The sequence below is a fragment of the Capra hircus genome, chromosome 19 (genome assembly GCF_001704415.2).
Source record: "Capra hircus breed San Clemente chromosome 19, ASM170441v1, whole genome shotgun sequence".
Lineage (NCBI taxonomy): Eukaryota > Metazoa > Chordata > Mammalia > Artiodactyla > Bovidae > Capra > Capra hircus.
Genome location: NC_030826.1, coordinates 22555136 through 22575604, shown reverse-complemented (window position 1 = coordinate 22575604; position 20469 = coordinate 22555136). Strand labels below are relative to the sequence as shown.

The following is a 20469-nucleotide window of genomic DNA, read 5'->3' as shown; positions in this document are numbered from 1 at the left end:
GGCCCAGTATCTAATGAGTCTAACCTAGTATTCTCTTTTCTTGGGCTTCATTGTGGGGCCTTAAGGCTAGTGAGCATCTACAGGATGGAAATGCCTCAGAAGCCTCATTGGGAATCTTTTCAGACGTATTGTGTCTTGCATGTGCTGGGCTTTATTCGTACTTAACTGATTTCAGTGTAACCGTGGTTATCAACGGACATGGAAGTTGAGACTTTGGTAGGAACAACAATCTTGCTTTTAACCACTTTCACTTCTAGGCCGACACTCAAAGGGGGTGGCCAAGACGGTAACAAAGCAGCGAGTGGAGTCACATTTTGACCTTGAGCTTCGGGCCGCTGTGATGCATGACATCCTCGACATGATGCCTGAGGGGATCAAGCAGAATAAGGCCCGGACGATCCTGCAGCACCTCAGTGAGGCCTGGCGCTGCTGGAAGGCCAACATTCCGTGGAAGGTGGGGAGGTCTCCCCAGCTCATAGAGGGGCCTGGATGTTACCACTCCTGGACTTTAGCCCCCTGTCACTTTCTCATCGTGCCTTTTGCACTTTCAGGTCCCTGGGCTGCCAACACCGATAGAGAATATGATTCTTCGGTATGTGAAGGCCAAGGCTGACTGGTGGACCAACACCGCCCACTACAACCGAGAACGCATTCGCCGCGGGGCCACTGTAGACAAGACTGTATGCAAAAAGAACCTGGGCCGCCTGACTCGGCTCTACCTGAAGGCAGAGCAGGAGCGGCAGCACAACTACCTAAAGGTTGGATGGAGTATGCTGGGCTAGGGGCACTGGGGGCAAGCAGGAGGGCAGACTGCAGAGTTGGGACCGTGCCTGGCCCTGGTGGGATGAGGCTGCAGTGGGAAGCTGACTCTCATATCCACCTTGCAGGACGGTCCTTACATCACAGCAGAGGAAGCGGTGGCAGTGTATACCACTACTGTGCATTGGCTGGAAAGCCGTAGATTCTCGCCCATCCCCTTCCCCCCGCTCTCCTACAAGCATGACACCAAGTTGCTGATCTTGGCTTTGGAGCGGCTCAAGGAAGCTTACAGGTGAGGAGTAGAGTCGACAGGTCCCTGTAGGGAGATGATGGACACAAAGTGGCATCATCTTTAGAGTCCAGAGAAGGCCTTTCTGGGGATGGCTTCCTCTTGGTTTTCCCATTCACTCTTTTTAATTTTTTTTTTTGCTTGCACTGGGTCTTCATTGTTGCCCTTGGGCCTTCTCTTGTTGCAGCAAACAGGGGCTACTCTACTTGCAGTGTGTGGGTTTCTCATTGCAGTGGTTTCTTTTGTGGAGCATGGGCTCTGGAGCTCGGGTTCAGAAGTTAACAGTGCATGGGTTTAGTTACCCCAACGGCATGTGAAATATTCCTGGCCAGGCCAGGGATTGAACCCATGTCCCCTGCTTTGGCAGGTGGATTCTTAATCACTGGACCAGCAGGGAAGTGCCCTCATTCACCTTTTCTTTTGCCTTGTCAGTGTGAAGTCTCGGTTAAACCAGTCTCAGAGGGAGGAGCTAGGGCTGATCGAGCAGGCCTATGACAACCCCCATGAGGCGCTGTCCCGCATCAAGCGTCACCTCCTCACACAGAGAGCCTTTAAAGAAGTGAGTGAGATGCCCCACACATTTTCTTTTGGCTGTGTGATTCATTCATGGCACCCAGGGTGTTTGGTGGGTTGGTGTGAGCCAGCTTCCTTGTCCCACAGGTGGGCATTGAGTTCATGGACCTCTATAGCCACCTGGTGCCAGTGTATGATGTGGAGCCGCTGGAGAAGATCACTGATGCCTACCTGGACCAGTACCTATGGTACGAAGCTGACAAGCGCCGCCTGTTCCCACCCTGGATCAAGCCTGCAGACACAGAACCACCTCCTCTGCTTGTTTACAAGTGGTGCCAAGGTAAAACTTTTCTGGGGTTGCCTCTAAGGAAGGCAGACACCTTAATTTCTACATTGAAATTCTCCTTCAGATAGCATAATTAGTTTACTTTCTTGATGCCTGGTACCAAAGAAATGGTGTTGATGTTTCACTGAGCTATTTGACTCTGCTAGCTAGCAATCCAATGAATGGAGTGGTCTTATGATCTGGACAGGAATGTGACGGCTCTGTAGGCTCTAGTCCTGAAAGGGAACTTCTAACCTGCCAGAGCTTTGTGTTTCTTCCCCCCCAGGCATCAATAACCTGCAGGATGTGTGGGAGACAAGCGAGGGTGAGTGCAATGTCATGCTGGAGTCACGATTTGAGAAGATGTATGAGAAGATTGACTTGACCTTGCTCAATAGGCTGCTGCGTCTCATCGTTGACCACAACATAGCTGACTACATGACAGCCAAGAACAACGTCGTTATCAATTACAAGGTGTGTCTTGGGGCAGGGTGGCAAGGAATTGGGGGAAGTGGGAGGTGGTCGGGCCCACTGAGTTGGGATTTCCGTGGCGGGGGGAAGGCAGAAGAGGATGGGCCCTGAAAACCCCGGTATTTGGCTGTGGTTAAGAATTGTCTTTCTTTCTAGGACATGAACCATACAAATTCATATGGGATCATCAGAGGCCTGCAGTTTGCCTCTTTCATCGTACAGTACTATGGCCTGGTGATGGACTTGCTTGTGTTGGGATTGCACCGAGCCAGTGAGATGGCCGGGCCACCTCAAATGCCAAATGATTTCCTCAGTTTCCAAGACATAGCCACCGAGGCTGCCCACCCCATCCGTCTCTTCTGCAGATACATTGATCGCATCCATATTTTCTTCAGGTGAGTGCTTGCCTGGAGTCTTATTGAGTTGAGGTCCTTGCCCAGCTTCTGAAGCAGCTATTGTACTTTAGTTGACTTGCTGCTGGGTCGGCGCTCTGAAATGGGATGAAGTCCTGTGAGTAGGGTGGGGATTGGGAGTGGCCTCCACCTGTGGAGCCATAGGCCTCATGAGATCCCAGTGTCCTTGGGCCTCAGCCACACACCTTGTCTCTGTAGGTTCACAGCAGATGAGGCTCGGGACCTTATCCAGCGTTACCTGACAGAGCACCCTGACCCCAACAACGAAAACATCGTTGGCTACAATAACAAGAAGTGCTGGCCCCGAGACGCCCGCATGCGCCTCATGAAGCATGATGTCAACCTGTGAGTCTAAGCCTGAGGGACCCAGAGGATGATTAAAGGGAATTGATCAGGCAGTGTCCTGGGTGGGAGGGCGTGTTCTGTCAGGATGTCATCAGTCCAGCTGGCCTTTGAAGGGAAGCTCCTTCCAAGAGACCTATGTGACCCTGTGTTCTCTGTGGGCAGGGGTCGGGCAGTGTTCTGGGACATCAAGAACCGTCTGCCACGCTCAGTGACTACAGTTCAGTGGGAGAACAGCTTCGTATCCGTGTACAGTAAGGACAACCCCAACCTGCTGTTCAACATGTGTGGTTTTGAGTGCCGCATCCTGCCTAAGTGCCGCACCAGCTACGAGGAGTTCACCCACAAGGACGGGGTCTGGAACCTACAGAACGAGGTACAGTCTCGGGTGGGGCCGGGGGCAGGAGTAGGCCCAGCTGCATCCTCACAGGTGTGGGGTGAAAGGTGCAGCACACTTTCCATTGTCAGCTGGGCCTTCCTGGGAGCCTAGGGCTTAGTGGTGGTCAGAGTTGTTTCTTATTCCCCTGGCATTTCCAGAGGTGGTTAACCTTGAGCTTGTGATGTAGGTGACTAAAGAGCGGACAGCTCAGTGTTTCCTGCGTGTGGATGATGAGTCAATGCAGCGCTTCCACAACCGCGTGCGCCAAATCCTGATGGCCTCTGGCTCCACCACCTTCACGAAGGTATGCACAGTAGTCGTGGCCTCTGTCCAGCTCATCCCTTCCGTCCTTCCCTGCTTTGTTGTTCTTCTTTCCCAGCTGTGTTCAGAGTACAGTCTCCATGCTTCATGGTACAGCAGCTTAGAGTGTCAGATCAATTCACAGTGGTTTCCTGAGAATTCCCTGTAGGAATTCTATAGCCTACATCCGTGTAGTTGCAATGCTTCTAAGTTGAGAGTAGAAGTGGGATTTTTAAATTTGAAGGCTTGTTATCCAGGTCATACGTTTAATCTTTTGACCTTTAATATAGCATGCATGTTAAAAGGCAAGTATAACAAGGTATCTTTGTTTATTTCCTCTTCAGTTGCTTCCAAAGCCCCCCACTCCACCCCTTTGGAAGGCAGCTGGAATTGAGAAAGAGTAATCTGAAGATTACTTAACTGTGTGGGCTTATGTTTTATCAAGGTTTAAAAAGTCACCTTGCTCTTTCTGCTGTTTTCCCGTTCTAGAAATGGTGCATGTGAATGTCCTGGCTGTTGCTCTCAAGAGCCTCAGTTATACCAAAAAGAAAGGGAAGTCTAGGTTCTTATCAGGTTGTATTTCAAAGTCATTGTCCAGTTTCTAGCTGTGGTGACGAGGCAGCGTGATACTGGTGAGTTTGAAATCACTAGTGATCACAAAGCAGGCAAAACTGTGAACTTTACAGGCAGATTAAACAACTGTCGTGATGTGATCAGCCCCAGATTTGCTGTGCAACTCAAAGATCTAGAAAAGTGGCGGTATATTCTGTTCTTGCCCCATCAGTTTGGATTCATTGTGCTGACGACTCAGTTGGCATCGTGGACCGCAAAGAAGCAAGACATAAAAACACATGGGGGGATAACCTGGGATTTTTTTGTCAACGCGCATATATAGAAATAAAATGCCCCAGTGGGTTAAAAAAAAAAAAAATCACCTTCTCCTGACTTGTCTTAGAGTAACTCTTAGCTGCAGCATTTTCTCCCCTTCTGGCTTTCCTGTCCCTTTAAATATGTAATAAAGAAGGCTTTCAGTTTTTTAGTAGAGTTTTTTTAATAGTTTTGTGAAGGATGCATATTTTTTTAATGATATTCCTTATCTCAAATCCCTCATGGTACATTTTTGGGGGGTATAGTGCAAGGAAACAGTATTTGTCTTCTTAGGTTGGTTTATATCCTCTAGAGTCAGATGACAGGAATTGTTTAACTCGTTCATTTCCACGTGTTCAAGGCATACACACAGCACTGCCTGTGAGAGAGTCTCTGCCTTCCTCGAGCTCACTGCCCGGTTGAAGAGACATGCATAGTCAAGAGAACTGTAGTACCATATGTTTTTAGAGCTCTCGTGTTATTTGGGGATCATTGAAAGTCCTCGCGTTCTTGACTGTAGCCCAGTCTGGGAAAGGGAGAAAGACTTCCCAAAAGAAATAAGATGTGAGAGACAGGTGAGGGAGGGCCTTCTTTCAGCCAGAGGTATGAACAGTAGCAAGCATAGTGTCTGGGGCCATGAAAAGTTTGGGGCAACAGAATTGTGGAAGAGATGGAGGCGGAATAGGTAAGAGCTAGATGATGGAGGTCATCACCGCCTCATTAATCCCATAAGGATCCTGAGCGTGGGAGTGACTGTTCCGGTTTGTGTGTTAGGTGGTTCACTCGTGCAGCTGTGGGGAAGGTGGATTCAGAAGAGTAGGAAGAAAGATGAGGTTTGGGGGCTCTGCTGAAGGCCAGATAAAAATGATGAGAACAGTGAATGTAGAGGGATGGGGGGAACAGATTTGATAAGTAGTTAGTAGATAAAAGTCAGCAGAGCTTCATTGTGGTGACATGCCAGAGGGAAAGGAAGTCAAAATAACATTCAGTTTTTGGTATGAGTGACTGGATGGATGATGGAGCCACCAACTGGAAGACTACAGGAAGAAGAGTGTGTTTAGGAGAGAAGATAAATGGATTTAGTTTAGGGTGTAAGAAGTTTGATGTTCCTAAAAACATCCAGATAGAGGTTCCAGCAGACACTTACTGAAATCACATTTCTTCAGTTCAAGGTAAATGTATCCATATATAAGTGTATGTATTTTGTTCCTCTTAGCAGTACCTCTTAGGTTTGATGAAAAAAAGTATTACAGGTTTGAAGCTCCAGGGAGAGAAATGAGATGAGAAAGTAAAAGGTTAGGGGGAACTTAGAGGTTCCTATAGGATGTCCAGGTAGAGATAACTTTGCAGCCTGGAGCTTGGAGAAGATGTCTGGATTGCAAATGTAGGTTTAAGAGCCTGTCAGCATAAAGGCGATGGTTGAAAGCTCAAGATGGGCAAGATTATCTGGGGAAAGTGGAAGGAGCAAGAAGAGCAGAGGGATGAGTTTGAAACCTTAGGGAGCATTGAGCATCAGTGTGGCCAGACTGGGCGAGTGCCGGGCCACGGGCGCCAAGCCTGTCAAGAATCGGGACAGGCACTTAACAGTGTCAGTTGCCTAAGAGTGTTTCAGTCAGATAAGGCCTGACAAGTAGCCATTGGATTTGGCAGTCAGGACGTCATTGGTGACCTTAGCAAGAGCTGTTTCAGAAATAGTGGGGAGAGATGCCAGATTGCAGTGGGTGAGGCTTTATGGGAAGTGAGGGAGTGGAGACACCAAGGACTGTCAGTTTGCCAGAGCAGCTGGAGGAGGAGGGACATGAGACGCCACCTAGAGGGAGATAGAAGTCAGGGCAGGTATTTTAAATGGGAGTGATGGGAGTCTGTGCACAGCAGGGAGCCAGCAGCGTTCTGAGTGCAGCAGAGAGGTGATAAGCGATGGAGTGGTGTCCGCTCAGCAGGAGTAGGTACAGGGAAGCATCCTCTGAACCTAGTAGAAGGAGGTCGGTATTGATGTGAATGTAGATAAGTATAGTGGGAAGCTGTAACAAATCTTGCTTTTTTTCGGTTTTGCCAGGGCTGGAGTGAGGGGCATAGGATGTTGGACTTGAGCACAGCAGTGAGGGTGTGATTCAGTTGTTGAAGAAACTGCACTGAGGGGTTTAAGAGACTGAAGACAACTGTGAGTGCCTCTTCCCAGGACTCAGCTGTTCAGGCACTCAGCCAGGGGCTGGAGAAGGTATATCGATTCTAGTGCTGATTGAGGATAGGGGCTTTGTCAGAGGGCTGCTGGGGCGTCGTGAGGAACTGGATGCAGGGAGTCAAAGGTGCTGACCCCATTGGAATCCTGGATATTGGGCCGGGGAGAAGGACGAGACCAGAAGAGACGAGTGGCCCTGGGGGAAGAAAGGCGGGGTTCAAGGGAATAGATGTGTGAGAGGTTAGAGCCAGAGGTCAGGGGGCAGTGTGATGTAGTTGTTAGAATAATGGTTCGGGAGTCAGACTAGGTTCAGTCCTAGCTCTGCCACGTTACTGGTTGGGATCTGAGTTAAGTCACTCACCCACTGTGGGCCTCAGTTCCCTCATCTGTAAAATGGGGGACTCATTTGTAATCATTACTGATGCTACAGCTTTAGGTGCATTCTTGCTTTATGTACGGGCAGTGTGCTCTCCCAAGCTTGGAGCCAGGAGGACTTCAGTCCTAGTAGTGGCTATGAAATAAGACTGGAACATGTAAACAAGACTCTGGTAAGTGCCAGAAATAACAGAAGGAAAATAGCAACATACCACGTTTGAGCACCTGACCTATAATGTACAACCTACCTAACTTTAGCTTTTGGAGGACCGACAGGAACTCCCGCCGAGTTCCCTGTCTTCTCTCCCTCTCACCAGGGAGTCCCTTTAAGCATGTGTAGATGACTTAAAGTCTAAAGCCAAGAGGAAACAAACATCTTTGCCCAGCAGTAGGTGTGTTTCTCTGTCCTTTTTTGTTTTGATTTTTATTTTACATTATTTTTAATAAACATTTTTTTAGACCAGTTCTAGTTTTATAATAAAATAGAAGGTACCAAGATTTCCCATAAAATCCATGCGCCTGCGTTCCTCAGCAGAGTGGTACATTTTTACCACAGGTGAACCTACATTGACACCTCGTGACCATCCAAAGTCCCAGGTTTACCTTGGGGTTTACTCTTGGTGTGGCATATATTCTCTGGGTCTGAACAAATGTAGAATACTTGTGCTCAGTCACTCAGTTGTGTCTGCCCTTTGTAGCCCCGTGGACTGTAGCACTAGCGCCACTTGGGAAGCCGATAGGAAGACATATCCATTGCTAAAATAACATACAGTTTTCATGCCGTAAAAAACCCTCTCTGCCTCTTTGTCTCCCCTGCCCCTACCCCAACCGTACATTTAGTTTTAAATAGAAAAAAAATTGGTCTCTACTATATCATGGTTTAAAAGGAAACAGTAAAAGTTATAATTAATTTCTCTATCATTTATAGTAAAAAAAAATACAAAATCCATAAAACACCAGCAACCCATTGTCCTAACATCAGTTTTATTTTTCTACATTACATTCCAAGTTGGCCATGTATTACGATGTGCAGGTTATATACGCTGAATTTGTCTCATTTATGAAGACATAACATGTGTGAAGTTTTTAACCATGGTACATGGAATCACTCAGTGTCATTTCCTTCTTGCTTCCACTCATCCCCGGAAACTGCTGCTGTTCTTAAAAAAACATGATGCTGTCTGGGAATTCATACTTATTGCCTACCAGCAATACAGCACTGGTAGCTACAGCAGAACTGGGGTGTTCTGTGATACAAACCGTGCAGCTCGTGATTCCAAGGGCCAAATACAGTCAGATAACTTATTACTAAGCCTCAGGTATCCCGTTGAAGTCTGTTTGCTTTACTCCCAGATCTAGCCCGTTCTGGCCCCCAGGTGCTTCTGTAGGTCTATTGCTCAGATGCTCGGTTTTGCTTTTGTGACTTGGTTCAGGCGGTTACCTCACTCTGGGGTCACTTGGTACTGCCTGTCCTGAATACTGTTCGCTTAAGGCTCATACCTATGATAACTCCAGCCAGTGTGATCTTCCACTTCAGTTGTCTGACAAACATTCCTTGCCTTAAAACCTTGATTATATCTTTTGGAATAAACTTTTAGTTTATTCTCTTTTTTAATTGATCTTTTTCAAAAATTGCTTTTGGTTTCGCTTCATTTTATTTTTTCTCTTTCCTGTTGCATTGGTTCTGTTCTTTTGCTTACTTTGGCTTTGATTTGCTCTTCATTTTCTAGTCTGTTAAAGGTTAAATGACAGTTTTGGACCTTTCATTTTAATGGACATACTCAGTGCTGAAAAATCTCCTTTTAAGCACTGCTTTAGCTGCATCCCTCAAATTTTGATAGGTTTTCCTTTTCGTTCAGTTAAAAATGTTTTCTGATTTCCCTTGTGAGTTTTTATTTTATCCACACTTAGAAGTATGCTATTTAATTTTCAAATATTGAGGTGTTTTTCCAGATAACCTCTATGTTATTGGTGTCTAGTTTAATTCTATTATGGTCAGATCTTTATGATCTTAGTTTTTCAAATGTAGACTTGTTTTATGGTTTAGCCTATATGGTGACTGTCTCCTGTGTACTTGAAAAAGGATCTGTATTCTGCTATTGTTGGGTTTTACAGATGTCATTTAGGTTCTGTAAGTTGTGGTGTTCAAGTCCTTCAATGTCTTTTTTTTTCCTTTTGCCTATTTCTGTCAATTACTGAAAGAAGAGTGTTGGAAGTAGTGGATTTATTTCCCCTTCCAGGTTCCTCTTTTTATTTTTGGCTTCAGAGATACCATTCACTTTATTAAACTCATTTAAGCTTATAATATAAAGACACATGACATTTTCCCAGAAATTTATACTTTTTTTGAGCATGAAAGGATGTCTGAAATTTAGACTGCTCTGGTATCTTTTAAATATTTAGTGAAAGTTGGACAAACATACTTGGCTTGCAGATGGAAAACCAGTGAGTCATCAGGAGATTAGCAGGTTTAGGGGAGTAGGGAGCCATCTCACTGAGACAGACTTTTCTCTTCAGAAACCTGCATATGAGTGATGACCGAGGCGTGTGCCGGGTGGAATGCTGTAATCATGTACCTGAAGACACAGGTGGAATTAGGAATTGACTTTGCAGCTGGTGCACACATAGACATTTCAGTAGGTAGAAGCAGCACTCTTGGCACCCTGACAAGGCATATAGAGTCCATACCCTTGGGCGTCGTTATATGCTTTGTTTTCTTTGAGTTTTAGTATTTCAACAGGTCCATCTTTTTTTTTTTTTTTTGCTTCATATATTTTGAGGCTGTGTTATTAAGTAGGCAGTATCTTTAGAATTATCATATCTTCTTAATGAATCGACTCCTTCATCATCATGAAATGCCCTTTGTTCCTTGTAGTCCTCTCTGCTCTAAAGTCTACACTGTCTGGTGTCAGTACTGCCCCTTTAGCTTTGTCTTGTGTGTGCCTGGATGTCTTTCTCCATCTTTATACTTTTAAGCTGTCATTATGATTAAAGTGAACTTCTTACAGATTGCACTTAGTTGGTTCTTGCTTTTTAAATTCATTTGAATAGTCTTTGCCATACAAGTAGTCTAAACACTCCAATTAAATTTGAGATAACTGTCAGTATGGTTGAGTTTAAATCTGCCGTCTGTTCGTTGTTCTGGTTTGTTCCCTCTTTTCCTGCCTTCTTTTTAACTTATTTTTTAAACGTGAGAAAAAGGTTTCATAACATAGATCTGTGAAAGAGACCGAGGAAAACTTGAGTAACTAATTTTCCAAGTTTCTTTTGGATTAAGTGGGGATTTTGGTATGATTTTAATTTATCTCTACTCTTTGAGTATTAGCTATGGTTCTTTGGTTTTTTGGTGGCTCTAGGGTTTACAGTATACATCTCTGTCTTACTATGAGCACTGGTCTATTACATCACATATCATATGATAACCTTACAGTAAGTAGTTTACTTTCATTTTCCCCTCATTCTTTGTAGTGTTAGCTGTACCTATATTATAAACATAGTGATACATTGTTGCTCTTGGGGTTTGAACAGCCTTTTAATCTTCTATAGAAATTACAAAATGAGAAAAAATGTCTTCTTACCCACGTACTGTTTCTGGTGTTCTTCATGACTTTATGTAGATCCACATTTCCCTCTGGCATTTTCTTTCTGCTTGAAGAATTTCCTTTAACATTGCTTGTAGTAAGTGTCTACTGGCAGTGAATATGCTCTGCTTTTGTTTGTCAGGAAAAGTATTTATTTTGCCTTCATTATTTTCTTCTGAAGCTTTAAAATGTTGTAAATCTCATCAATATATTTTAAATTTTCAGATACTGAAATTTTTGTCTCCAGAAGTTTCATTTGGGTCTTTAACAACAATTTCTCTCCTCATTATGTTCATGTTTTTCTTGTATATTCAAGCATAATTATAAATGCTGTAGGTCTGTCTGCTAATCCCAGCGTCTGTTGTTTCTGTTTATTTTTGACTGTGCTGGGTCTTTGCTGCTGTGTAGGCTTTATTTAGTTGCAGCGAGCGAGGGCTGCTCTAGTTGAGGCAGGCGAGCTTCTCATTGCAGTGTGCTCTCTTGTGGAGCACAGGCTCTAGGGCATGTGGCTTCAGTAGTTACATCATGCGGGCTCAGTAGTTGCGGCTCCTGGGTCTCAGCTGCAGCACACGGCAGATTTGTTGCATCATGCGGGCTCTTTCGTGTGGTGCACATATTATGTCCTGTGGGCTCTGGAGCATGCGGCCTCAGTAGTTGCAGTACTGGGACTTAGTTGCTCCACAGCATGTGGGATTTTAGTTCCCCAATCAGGATTCAAACCTGCATCTGCAGCATTGTTAGGTGAATTCTTAACCACTGGACCACCAGGGAAGTCCCTCTTATTTTCTGTCTGTATGGACTTGTTTATTCTGGACGTTTAATATAAGTGGCCCATGGATATGACCTTTTTTATCTGGCTTCTTTCACTTAGCATGTTTTCAAGGTTTATCCATGTTATAGCGTGTATATAGTCCTTTTCATGGATAAATAATATTTCGTTATATGGCTGTACCACATTTTGTCAGTAGATGGACATTTGGGGATTTTCTATTTTCTGGCTATTATGAGTAATGCTTTTATGAACGATCTGTGTACACATTTTTAATGTGACTTTTTAATTAATGTATTTATTTAGTCTGTGTTGGGTCTTCACTGCTGTGCATGGTCTTTCTCTAGTTGGAGCAGGCGAGGGCTACTCTCTGGTTGTGTGTGGGCTTCTCACTGCAGAGGCTTCTCGTTGCGGAGCTTGGGCCCTAGAGCTCAGCCTCAGTAGTTGTGGCACATGGACTTAGGTACCCTGTGGCGTGTGAAATCTTCCTGGACCAGAGAGCAAACCCTTGTGCCCTGCGTTGGCAGGTGGATTCTTAACCACTGGACCGCCAGGGAACTCCATGTACACATTTTTGTGTGAACATAAGTTTTTATTTCTCTTGGGTATATACCTAGATTATTGGGTCACTTTGTTTAATCTTTTGAGGAACTGCCAGGCTGTTTCAGTGTGGCTATGCTATTTTATATTCCCACTAGCAGTATATGATAATATTTTCTTCACATCCGTGCTAATACTTGTCACTCACTCATCGCCATTCCAATGGGTGTTAAGTATATCTCATAGTGATTTTGATGTATACACACTTCCCTAATGACATTGAGCTCAGCTCTTTCTTGAGAACTAGAGAGAATTTAGCCAATTGTATCTAGTGATTCCCAGCCACATGCCCTCTCCCTACAAGGACTTATTGATAATTTACTTTCTTCTCACTGTCTTCAGATTGTGAATAAGTGGAACACAGCTCTTATTGGCCTTATGACATACTTTCGAGAGGCTGTGGTAAATACCCAGGAGCTCCTGGACTTGCTAGTGAAGTGTGAGAACAAGATCCAGACACGAATCAAGATTGGCCTCAACTCCAAGATGCCGAGTCGATTCCCCCCTGTCGTTTTCTACACCCCTAAGGAGTTGGGTGGACTTGGCATGCTCTCAATGGGCCATGTGCTCATTCCCCAGTCTGACCTCAGGTAGGACTTTGCTAAGAATCTTGCTAGACCCTGAGGAAAAGGGGATGTTTCTTTATTTTTAGCCTTTGTTTTTCTTCTAATCTTGGTTGTGCTCCCGAACAGGTGGTCCAAGCAAACAGATGTAGGTATCACACACTTCCGTTCAGGAATGAGCCATGAAGAAGACCAGCTGATTCCCAATTTGTATCGCTACATACAGCCATGGGAGAGTGAGTTCATTGATTCTCAGCGGGTCTGGGCTGAGTATGCACTCAAGAGACAAGAGGCCATTGCTCAGAACAGGTGGGCATCCACAAGGGTGTAGCAGTTCTGTCGGAGGAGGAGGGGTGACCTTTGAGCCCTGCCTAGAGGTCAGGGTAGAGCATGCCGTATTTTGTGGAGTCAGGGAAGTAGGTTCTATATCTGACGATATTTATCCTTGGCTAGGGAGAAATGCTGAACTTTTCATATATGTATTTAAGTTGGATCTTTTTTCCTTGGCAGACGACTGACCCTAGAAGATCTAGAAGATTCATGGGATCGTGGCATTCCTCGAATCAACACTCTCTTCCAGAAGGACAGGCACACACTGGCTTATGATAAGGGCTGGCGTGTTCGAACTGACTTTAAGCAGTACCAGGTACTGGAGGGGACTGTGGCTGTTCTGGGAACCTGGGGCAGTGGGCTCTTGGAAGCTTGACTGGACTTGCCTTGCCTTCTAGGTTTTGAAGCAGAACCCTTTCTGGTGGACACACCAGCGGCATGATGGGAAGCTCTGGAACCTGAACAACTACCGTACCGACATGATCCAGGCCCTGGGTGGCGTGGAAGGCATTCTGGAACACACCCTCTTCAAGGGCACTTACTTCCCTACCTGGGAGGGGCTTTTCTGGTGAGGATTCTATTCTCTTCTTACAGTTGCTAGTTGGTTTTTATTTTTTGGCGGTGCCACAGGGCTTGCAGGATCTTAGTTCTCTGATCAGTGATGAAACCTGCACCCCCTGCAGTGGACGTGTGGAGTCTTAACCACTGGACCACCAGGGAAATCCCTGTTCTCTCTACAGTGATCTCTCACATGTCACAGCTCTCTTAAATTCATCCCTTGTGTGCCTTTGTTTTCTACTGTTGTGTTTCCCAGACAGCCACCCCAGGAGGTCAGCAGTGCTCTGGGGGGATGGCAGGACATCACTTTACCTGATTTCCTCTGTTTCCCAGGGAGAAAGCCAGTGGTTTTGAGGAGTCCATGAAGTGGAAGAAGCTCACCAATGCTCAGCGATCAGGATTGAACCAGATTCCCAATCGGAGATTCACCCTCTGGTGGTCCCCAACCATCAACCGAGCCAACGTGAGTGTGATTGGTAGAAATGGGAGTGGGAAGCTGAAGCAAGGGTTCTCCCTCCTTAACTGTATCCTGAGAACCTCAGTCTCTCAGAGTCTCTCAGTCTCTACTGTCCTTCTCTGTCTCCCATCAGGTGTACGTGGGCTTTCAGGTGCAGCTGGACCTGACCGGTATCTTCATGCACGGCAAGATCCCCACCCTGAAGATCTCTCTTATCCAGATCTTCCGAGCTCACTTGTGGCAGAAGATCCACGAGAGCATAGTTATGGACTTGTGTCAGGTGCGCCTGAATTGAGGGGAAAGGCGCCACAGAAAGTCCAGTTTGCTTGCTCGCTCTTTGGGGTGCGGAGATCCACCCTCGGAGTTCCAAGGATGAGACTTCTGTTGTGGTCCCAGCTGCCCCATTATCTTCAGTTCTGTCAGCCCCCACTGCAAGTGGGCTTCCATAATCAGTCATAACCTTTCCACCTTCGCCTCCAGGTGTTTGATCAGGAACTGGATGCACTGGAGATCGAGACAGTTCAGAAGGAGACAATCCACCCCCGAAAGTCCTATAAGATGAATTCTTCCTGTGCAGATATCCTGCTGTTTGCATCCTATAAGTGGAATGTCTCCCGGCCCTCATTGCTGGCTGACTCTAAGTAAGTGCCTTCTGACCGGGCCCTGGGCATCTGGGAACCTTCATTTTACTGTTCTTCTTGCAGCACTACTTTTGAAATTGTCCCTGGCTGCCTTTCTTTGTAATAAGAAGCCAGTGTTACCTCCTGATTCTGTCAACACCTTCAGCCAGGTCTGCTGATTGTCTGGTGCATCTTGCTGATCCGGAATAGGAGAGGGGTTGGTTTTAAGATGTAGACAGAGTGATTGAGAGTTCTTGGTGTTCTGGGGATATTGGTTGTACCAGTGTCTTCCTGGAAGCCTAGACTCCTGAGCCCTCTCCACTTTCAGGGATGTGATGGATAGCACCACCACTCAGAAGTACTGGATTGACATACAGTTGCGCTGGGGGGACTACGATTCCCATGACATCGAGCGTTATGCCCGGGCCAAGTTCTTGGACTACACCACAGACAACATGAGTATCTACCCTTCGCCCACTGGTGTGCTCATTGCCATTGACCTGGCATATAACCTGCATAGGTAAGTTGAGGCTCAAAAGCATGTATTTTTCATCAGCCCCATACTTTGTTTTAGTTTTTAAAAATTATTTATTTTTAGTTGATGGATAATTGCTTTACAACATTGTGTTAGTTTCTGCCATTCATCAGCATGAATTGGTCATAGGTATATCATATGGCTCCTCCCTCTTGAATCTCTCTCCCACCCCATTAATTTTGAATTATAGTTGATTTACAGTGTTGTGTTAATGTCAGGTGCACAGCACAGTGACTTAGTTACACGTGTATCAGTTTTTTTCAGATTCCGTATAGGTTATTACACAGTATTGAGTTGTCTGTGCTATACAGTAGTTGCTTGTTATTTATCTGTTTCATATACGATAGTGTGTATGTTGTTATCAGCCTCCTAATTCGTCCCCCGCCCCCCCACCCCATACTTCAGTATGCATGTGCTTTTTGGTTTGCTAAGGTTTGCCGGTTTGCTCGTCTGGGTCACTGACTCTTTCTCGCCTCTGTGTAGATGATCAGACACTTTCATTTCAGCCTGGCAAACAGTCTTTTTTTCCTCTGTAGTTGCATTTTGCCTTGTTCCTGGGAATTCTAGTCTGGTCTTAATCTTTCTTGCCTCTTTCCCCTTCACAGTGCCTATGGAAACTGGTTCCCTGGCAGCAAGCCTCTCATACAGCAGGCCATGGCCAAGATCATGAAGGCAAATCCTGCCTTGTATGTGTTACGTGAACGGATCCGTAAGGGGCTGCAGCTCTATTCATCTGAGCCCACTGAGCCCTATCTGTCCTCTCAGAACTACGGTGAGCTCTTCTCCAACCAGATTATCTGGTTTGTGGATGACACTAATGTCTACAGAGTGACTATCCATAAGGTGAGAGTTAGACGCATGTGGGGGTGTGGGGCTTTGTATATGCCTATGGGAGGGTGACTGGGCAAGTGTGTGCATACTGGAAGGAAAGCAGGCTGATTGTGTCTAGACTGTGCTAACTGATGTAATCATTCTTTAGACCTTTGAAGGGAACTTGACCACCAAGCCCATCAATGGGGCCATCTTCATCTTCAACCCACGCACAGGGCAGCTGTTTCTCAAGATAATTCACACATCTGTGTGGGCTGGACAGAAGCGTTTGGGGCAGGTGAGCCTGTTAAAGGGTAGAGAGGCTATAGAACCTTGCTGCCTCTTATTCTTTGGTATTGGGTGGATGTGTGAGAAAGGATCTCCCTATTTCTCTCTTTGCAAGTTTGAGGGTATCTCATTTACACTTTTCCCCCTGAATTACTTAACTTGGGAAGTGTTCTTGTAAGAAGTCCAAGAATAATTGAGGTCCTTCATCACCCACTAACTGGGCTTTCTGCTTTGTGAGTTATCTGTGCTATACAGTAGTTCCTTGTTATTTATCTGGATCTTCTGTCTCTAACCTATCTTGAAGAGGGCTATGAAAAATCATCTTTCTAAAGGGAACATACTCTTAAAATGTCGGTTTCACCAAGTCTCTTCTCTGCCTCAAAGCCTTTGGTGACCCTTACTTCTTGCTAAGGTAGCTCTGGTTTTCTAGGTGCTTGATGTCTAGGCAGGCTGTCATCTGTCCAGCCACGGTTTCTTGTCCTCTGCAGCATGCCCCTCTGGCAGTCAGTCCAGGATCCTGGTATCCCAGACCCTGGTGAACATCTCCGCCTCTGTGGCTTTGCTGGAATGAACCCTTCTCTTAGCTCTGTTAATCACTGTCTAGCTCAATCCTCAAGACTTCCTTCTTTGTGCAACTTTTTGTGACCTTTAGCCTTTATTTCTTTTGTCCCTGACATAGTGTGTATATAGTCAAACACTAGCTTGTGTGAGTTTCCTCTGGCCAGCTAGGTTGAAACATCCTTTGGGGCAAGACGACTGGACATTTTTTTCTATAGCTCTTGAGTACCTAACGATTAGTAGCATACAGTAGAAACATAGGGTAAGGGTAAGTGTTTCAAGACTGGGATGTTCTGTTCTATCTGACCTGGGAGGGCAGAGACTCAGTTTCCCTGTCCTCCTTTCTTGTTTATTAGTTGGCTAAATGGAAGACAGCTGAAGAGGTGGCTGCTCTGATCCGATCTCTGCCCGTGGAGGAGCAGCCCAAGCAGATCATTGTCACTAGGAAAGGCATGCTGGATCCACTGGAGGTGAGAGGTGGTGAATGAGTAGGAGGAAAGAGGGCTGAGACCTGCTGGCTCTGTGTCTAAACTTGGGCTTGATCTTGTCTCAGGTGCACTTGCTGGACTTCCCCAATATTGTGATTAAAGGATCAGAGCTCCAGCTCCCCTTCCAGGCTTGCCTCAAGGTGGAGAAGTTTGGAGATCTCATTCTTAAAGCCACTGAGCCACAGATGGTTCTCTTTAACCTCTATGACGACTGGCTCAAGACTATCTCATCTTACACGGTATGAAACCAGCTTGCTGGGAGCGTCACTCTGAGAAGAGTGGGTTTGGGATCACAAGAAAGTCCTGTGCCTTAGCTTTCTCACAGGCCTCTTGAGGGGTTATTTTCACCTCATCCACCTGTGGATGAGCCAGTGCCCCTGTCTTTGGTGAGGGGGACCCCTTAGGGGTGAGTCTCCAAAGGGATGGGCTGGAGAGAGGGAAGAGCGTCCAGTTGCTGACCCCACGCCACCACACCTCTCCTCAGGCCTTCTCCCGCCTCATCCTGATCCTGCGTGCCCTGCATGTGAACAACGACCGCGCGAAGGTGATCCTGAAGCCAGACAAGACCACGATCACAGAGCCGCACCACATCTGGCCCACTCTGACCGACGAGGAGTGGATCAAGGTGGAGGTGCAGCTCAAGGACCTTATCTTGGCTGACTACGGCAAGAAAAACAAGTGAGCAGGGGTGGGGGCTACAAAGGAGAGCCGCAGGGGGTGAAACAGGCGGCTCAGTGTATGGTTTCTGGGATTTTTGAAACATTTTAAGCCGAGACGATTCTCAAGAAATTGTCATGGGGATGCTTATAGGCAGTATCTTCTGATGGTACAGGAAGTGTCCGTGTCTCCGGGCTCAAGCTGACTCTTGGGCACTGTTCCTCAGGAGAGGAACTGTTGCCATTTTGAGCAGGGTGTTTCTTTACTGCCCATGCAGTCCAGGAAGTTCTCACATCCCAGACCCCTCAGTACCACCAGTCATCACACACACACACACACACACACACACACACACACACACACACACTCACATCCCAGACCCCTCAGTACCACCACTCATCACACACACACACACACTCACACTCACACTCTCACATCCCAGACCCCTCAGTACCACCAGTCATCACACACACACACACACACTCACACTCTCACATCCCAGACCCCTCAGTACCACCAGTCATCACACACACACACACACACACACTCACATCCCAGACCCCTCAGTACCACCACTCATCACACACACACACACACACTCACACTCACACTCTCACATCCCAGACCCCTCAGTACCACCAGTCATCACACACACACACACACACACACACACTCACACTCACATCCCAGACCCCTCAGTACCACCACTCATCACACACACACACACACACTCACACTCACACTCTCACATCCCAGACCCCTCAGTACCACCACTCATCACACACACACACACACACACACACACTCCTTTTTTTCTCTTTCCCTGTCATTTTTGCAACCAAAAATGTCCATAGATTTCCAGATACTGGTAAGGGTGACTGACGTGTCAACTCTGATTGAGAACTTATTTCAGGATTTTCGTTTTTGAAAGTTTTTCCAGTTTTAGGGCACTTTTTGTTGAGGTGGAGTGGGAGGTGTGGTTGCTAAATCTGGTTTGAGCATGGTCAGAAGGTGCACAGGCACAGGGTCAGCCTGGGGTGTGACAAATCTGAGCCATATTAGTGTATTTCCACTTCACACTTGCTGTATAAGTATCACTTAGGATTGTCAGGGGTCAGGGTACACATGGGCTCCGTTTCTCACCTAGTTAACATGCTTGCAGTTAGGGGCATAAGTGACCAAGGGAAAAGATCATTGTGGTGTGACTCACACTGTGTCCCCACAGTGTGAATGTGGCATCACTGACACAGTCAGAAATTCGGGACATCATCCTGGGGATGGAGATCTCAGCACCATCACAGCAGCGGCAGCAGATCGCTGAGATTGAGAAGCAGACGAAGGAACAGTCGCAGCTCACTGCAACCCAGACTCGCACTGTCAACAAGCATGGTGACGAAATAATCACCTCCACCACCAGCAACTACGAGACCCAGACTTTCTCTTCTAAGACTGAATGGAGGGTCAGGTAGTGCATAGGGCAAGACGGGTGGGCATGGGAAGGCCTGCTGGTGCCGCATGAAGTGCTTGAGTTGAAAAATGCCAACATTCCCTGCCTGTTGTTAGGGCCATCTCTGCTGCCAACCTGCACCTAAGGACCAATCACATCTATGTTTCATCTGATGACATCAAGGAGACTGGGTACACCTATATCCTTCCCAAGAATGTGCTTAAGAAGTTTATCTGCATATCTGACCTTCGGGCCCAAGTGAGTATGTTTGTCCATCTAGGCCACAGTGTGTGCTAAGCATTTATGAGCCTAAAACTCACCTGAGATTTCCTGGAACTGGAGGTGATGGTTTTGAAATTCATGGATGAGTAAAGTGTATGTAAGGATAGCCAAAACAGGGAGGAAGGTTTTGGCCCCCACCAGATACCAAAGCATTTTAAAGCTATGGCAGTTGAGAGGAGGATGTGTGATTGGCCTAGAAGTTATTGGAAAGAAGTATCATATAGTCAGAAACAGATTCATGTGTATACAGTAAATCAGGTGTATCACTTGAGGATTCCACTCCATCTGTGGGATGAAGTGTGTTTTATGACTTTGAAATAATCAGCAAAGGGAGACTTGATCCCTACTCCGTAGCACTTATAGAAGCAAATCCAGGTGGAATGAAAATCTGGATGTGAAATACTAAACACTAGTTATTAGAAGAAAGTATTTATTGTCTTAGTGATGGAATAATCTTAAATAAGATATACAGCACAAAACCATCATCAAAATGATTAACTTGTGTGTGACAAAGCGTACCACAAAAGACAAAAACAGGAAGAAATAAAAGATAACTAAAAGATTGGGCAAAGAAGGTAGTTTTGAAGAGAAACCGAGGGTGGAAAAAGTGCTGCGGAGTGCTGGGTTTAAAGATGTGCACTGCTTGTTGAATGCCTGATCTGTGTGCTCATGTGCTCATTTGTTTATGGATACTGTGCTTAAATACTTAAATAA

The 20469-nt window shown here is 46.0% G+C and overlaps 1 protein-coding gene across 1 annotated transcript in view; it reads left to right on the top strand.

The window, feature by feature from the left end:
- PRPF8 (pre-mRNA processing factor 8) overlaps positions 1–20469 on the top strand; it is a 31096-nt gene that overhangs the window by 9183 nt on the left and 1444 nt on the right. The window contains exons 15-39 of the mRNA XM_005693313.3: positions 258–454; positions 552–758; positions 888–1051; positions 1481–1607; positions 1709–1901; positions 2173–2360; positions 2514–2752; positions 2969–3115; positions 3278–3488; positions 3679–3795; positions 12505–12752; positions 12855–13034; positions 13236–13371; positions 13454–13623; positions 13947–14076; positions 14204–14350; positions 14551–14711; positions 15019–15210; positions 15831–16068; positions 16205–16333; positions 17238–17351; positions 17435–17608; positions 17854–18047; positions 19252–19491; positions 19590–19731. Coding sequence (XP_005693370.1) covers positions 258–454; positions 552–758; positions 888–1051; positions 1481–1607; positions 1709–1901; positions 2173–2360; positions 2514–2752; positions 2969–3115; positions 3278–3488; positions 3679–3795; positions 12505–12752; positions 12855–13034; positions 13236–13371; positions 13454–13623; positions 13947–14076; positions 14204–14350; positions 14551–14711; positions 15019–15210; positions 15831–16068; positions 16205–16333; positions 17238–17351; positions 17435–17608; positions 17854–18047; positions 19252–19491; positions 19590–19731 — 4385 coding nt within the window. The remainder of the gene's footprint in view (positions 1–257; positions 455–551; positions 759–887; positions 1052–1480; positions 1608–1708; positions 1902–2172; positions 2361–2513; positions 2753–2968; positions 3116–3277; positions 3489–3678; positions 3796–12504; positions 12753–12854; positions 13035–13235; positions 13372–13453; positions 13624–13946; positions 14077–14203; positions 14351–14550; positions 14712–15018; positions 15211–15830; positions 16069–16204; positions 16334–17237; positions 17352–17434; positions 17609–17853; positions 18048–19251; positions 19492–19589; positions 19732–20469) is intronic.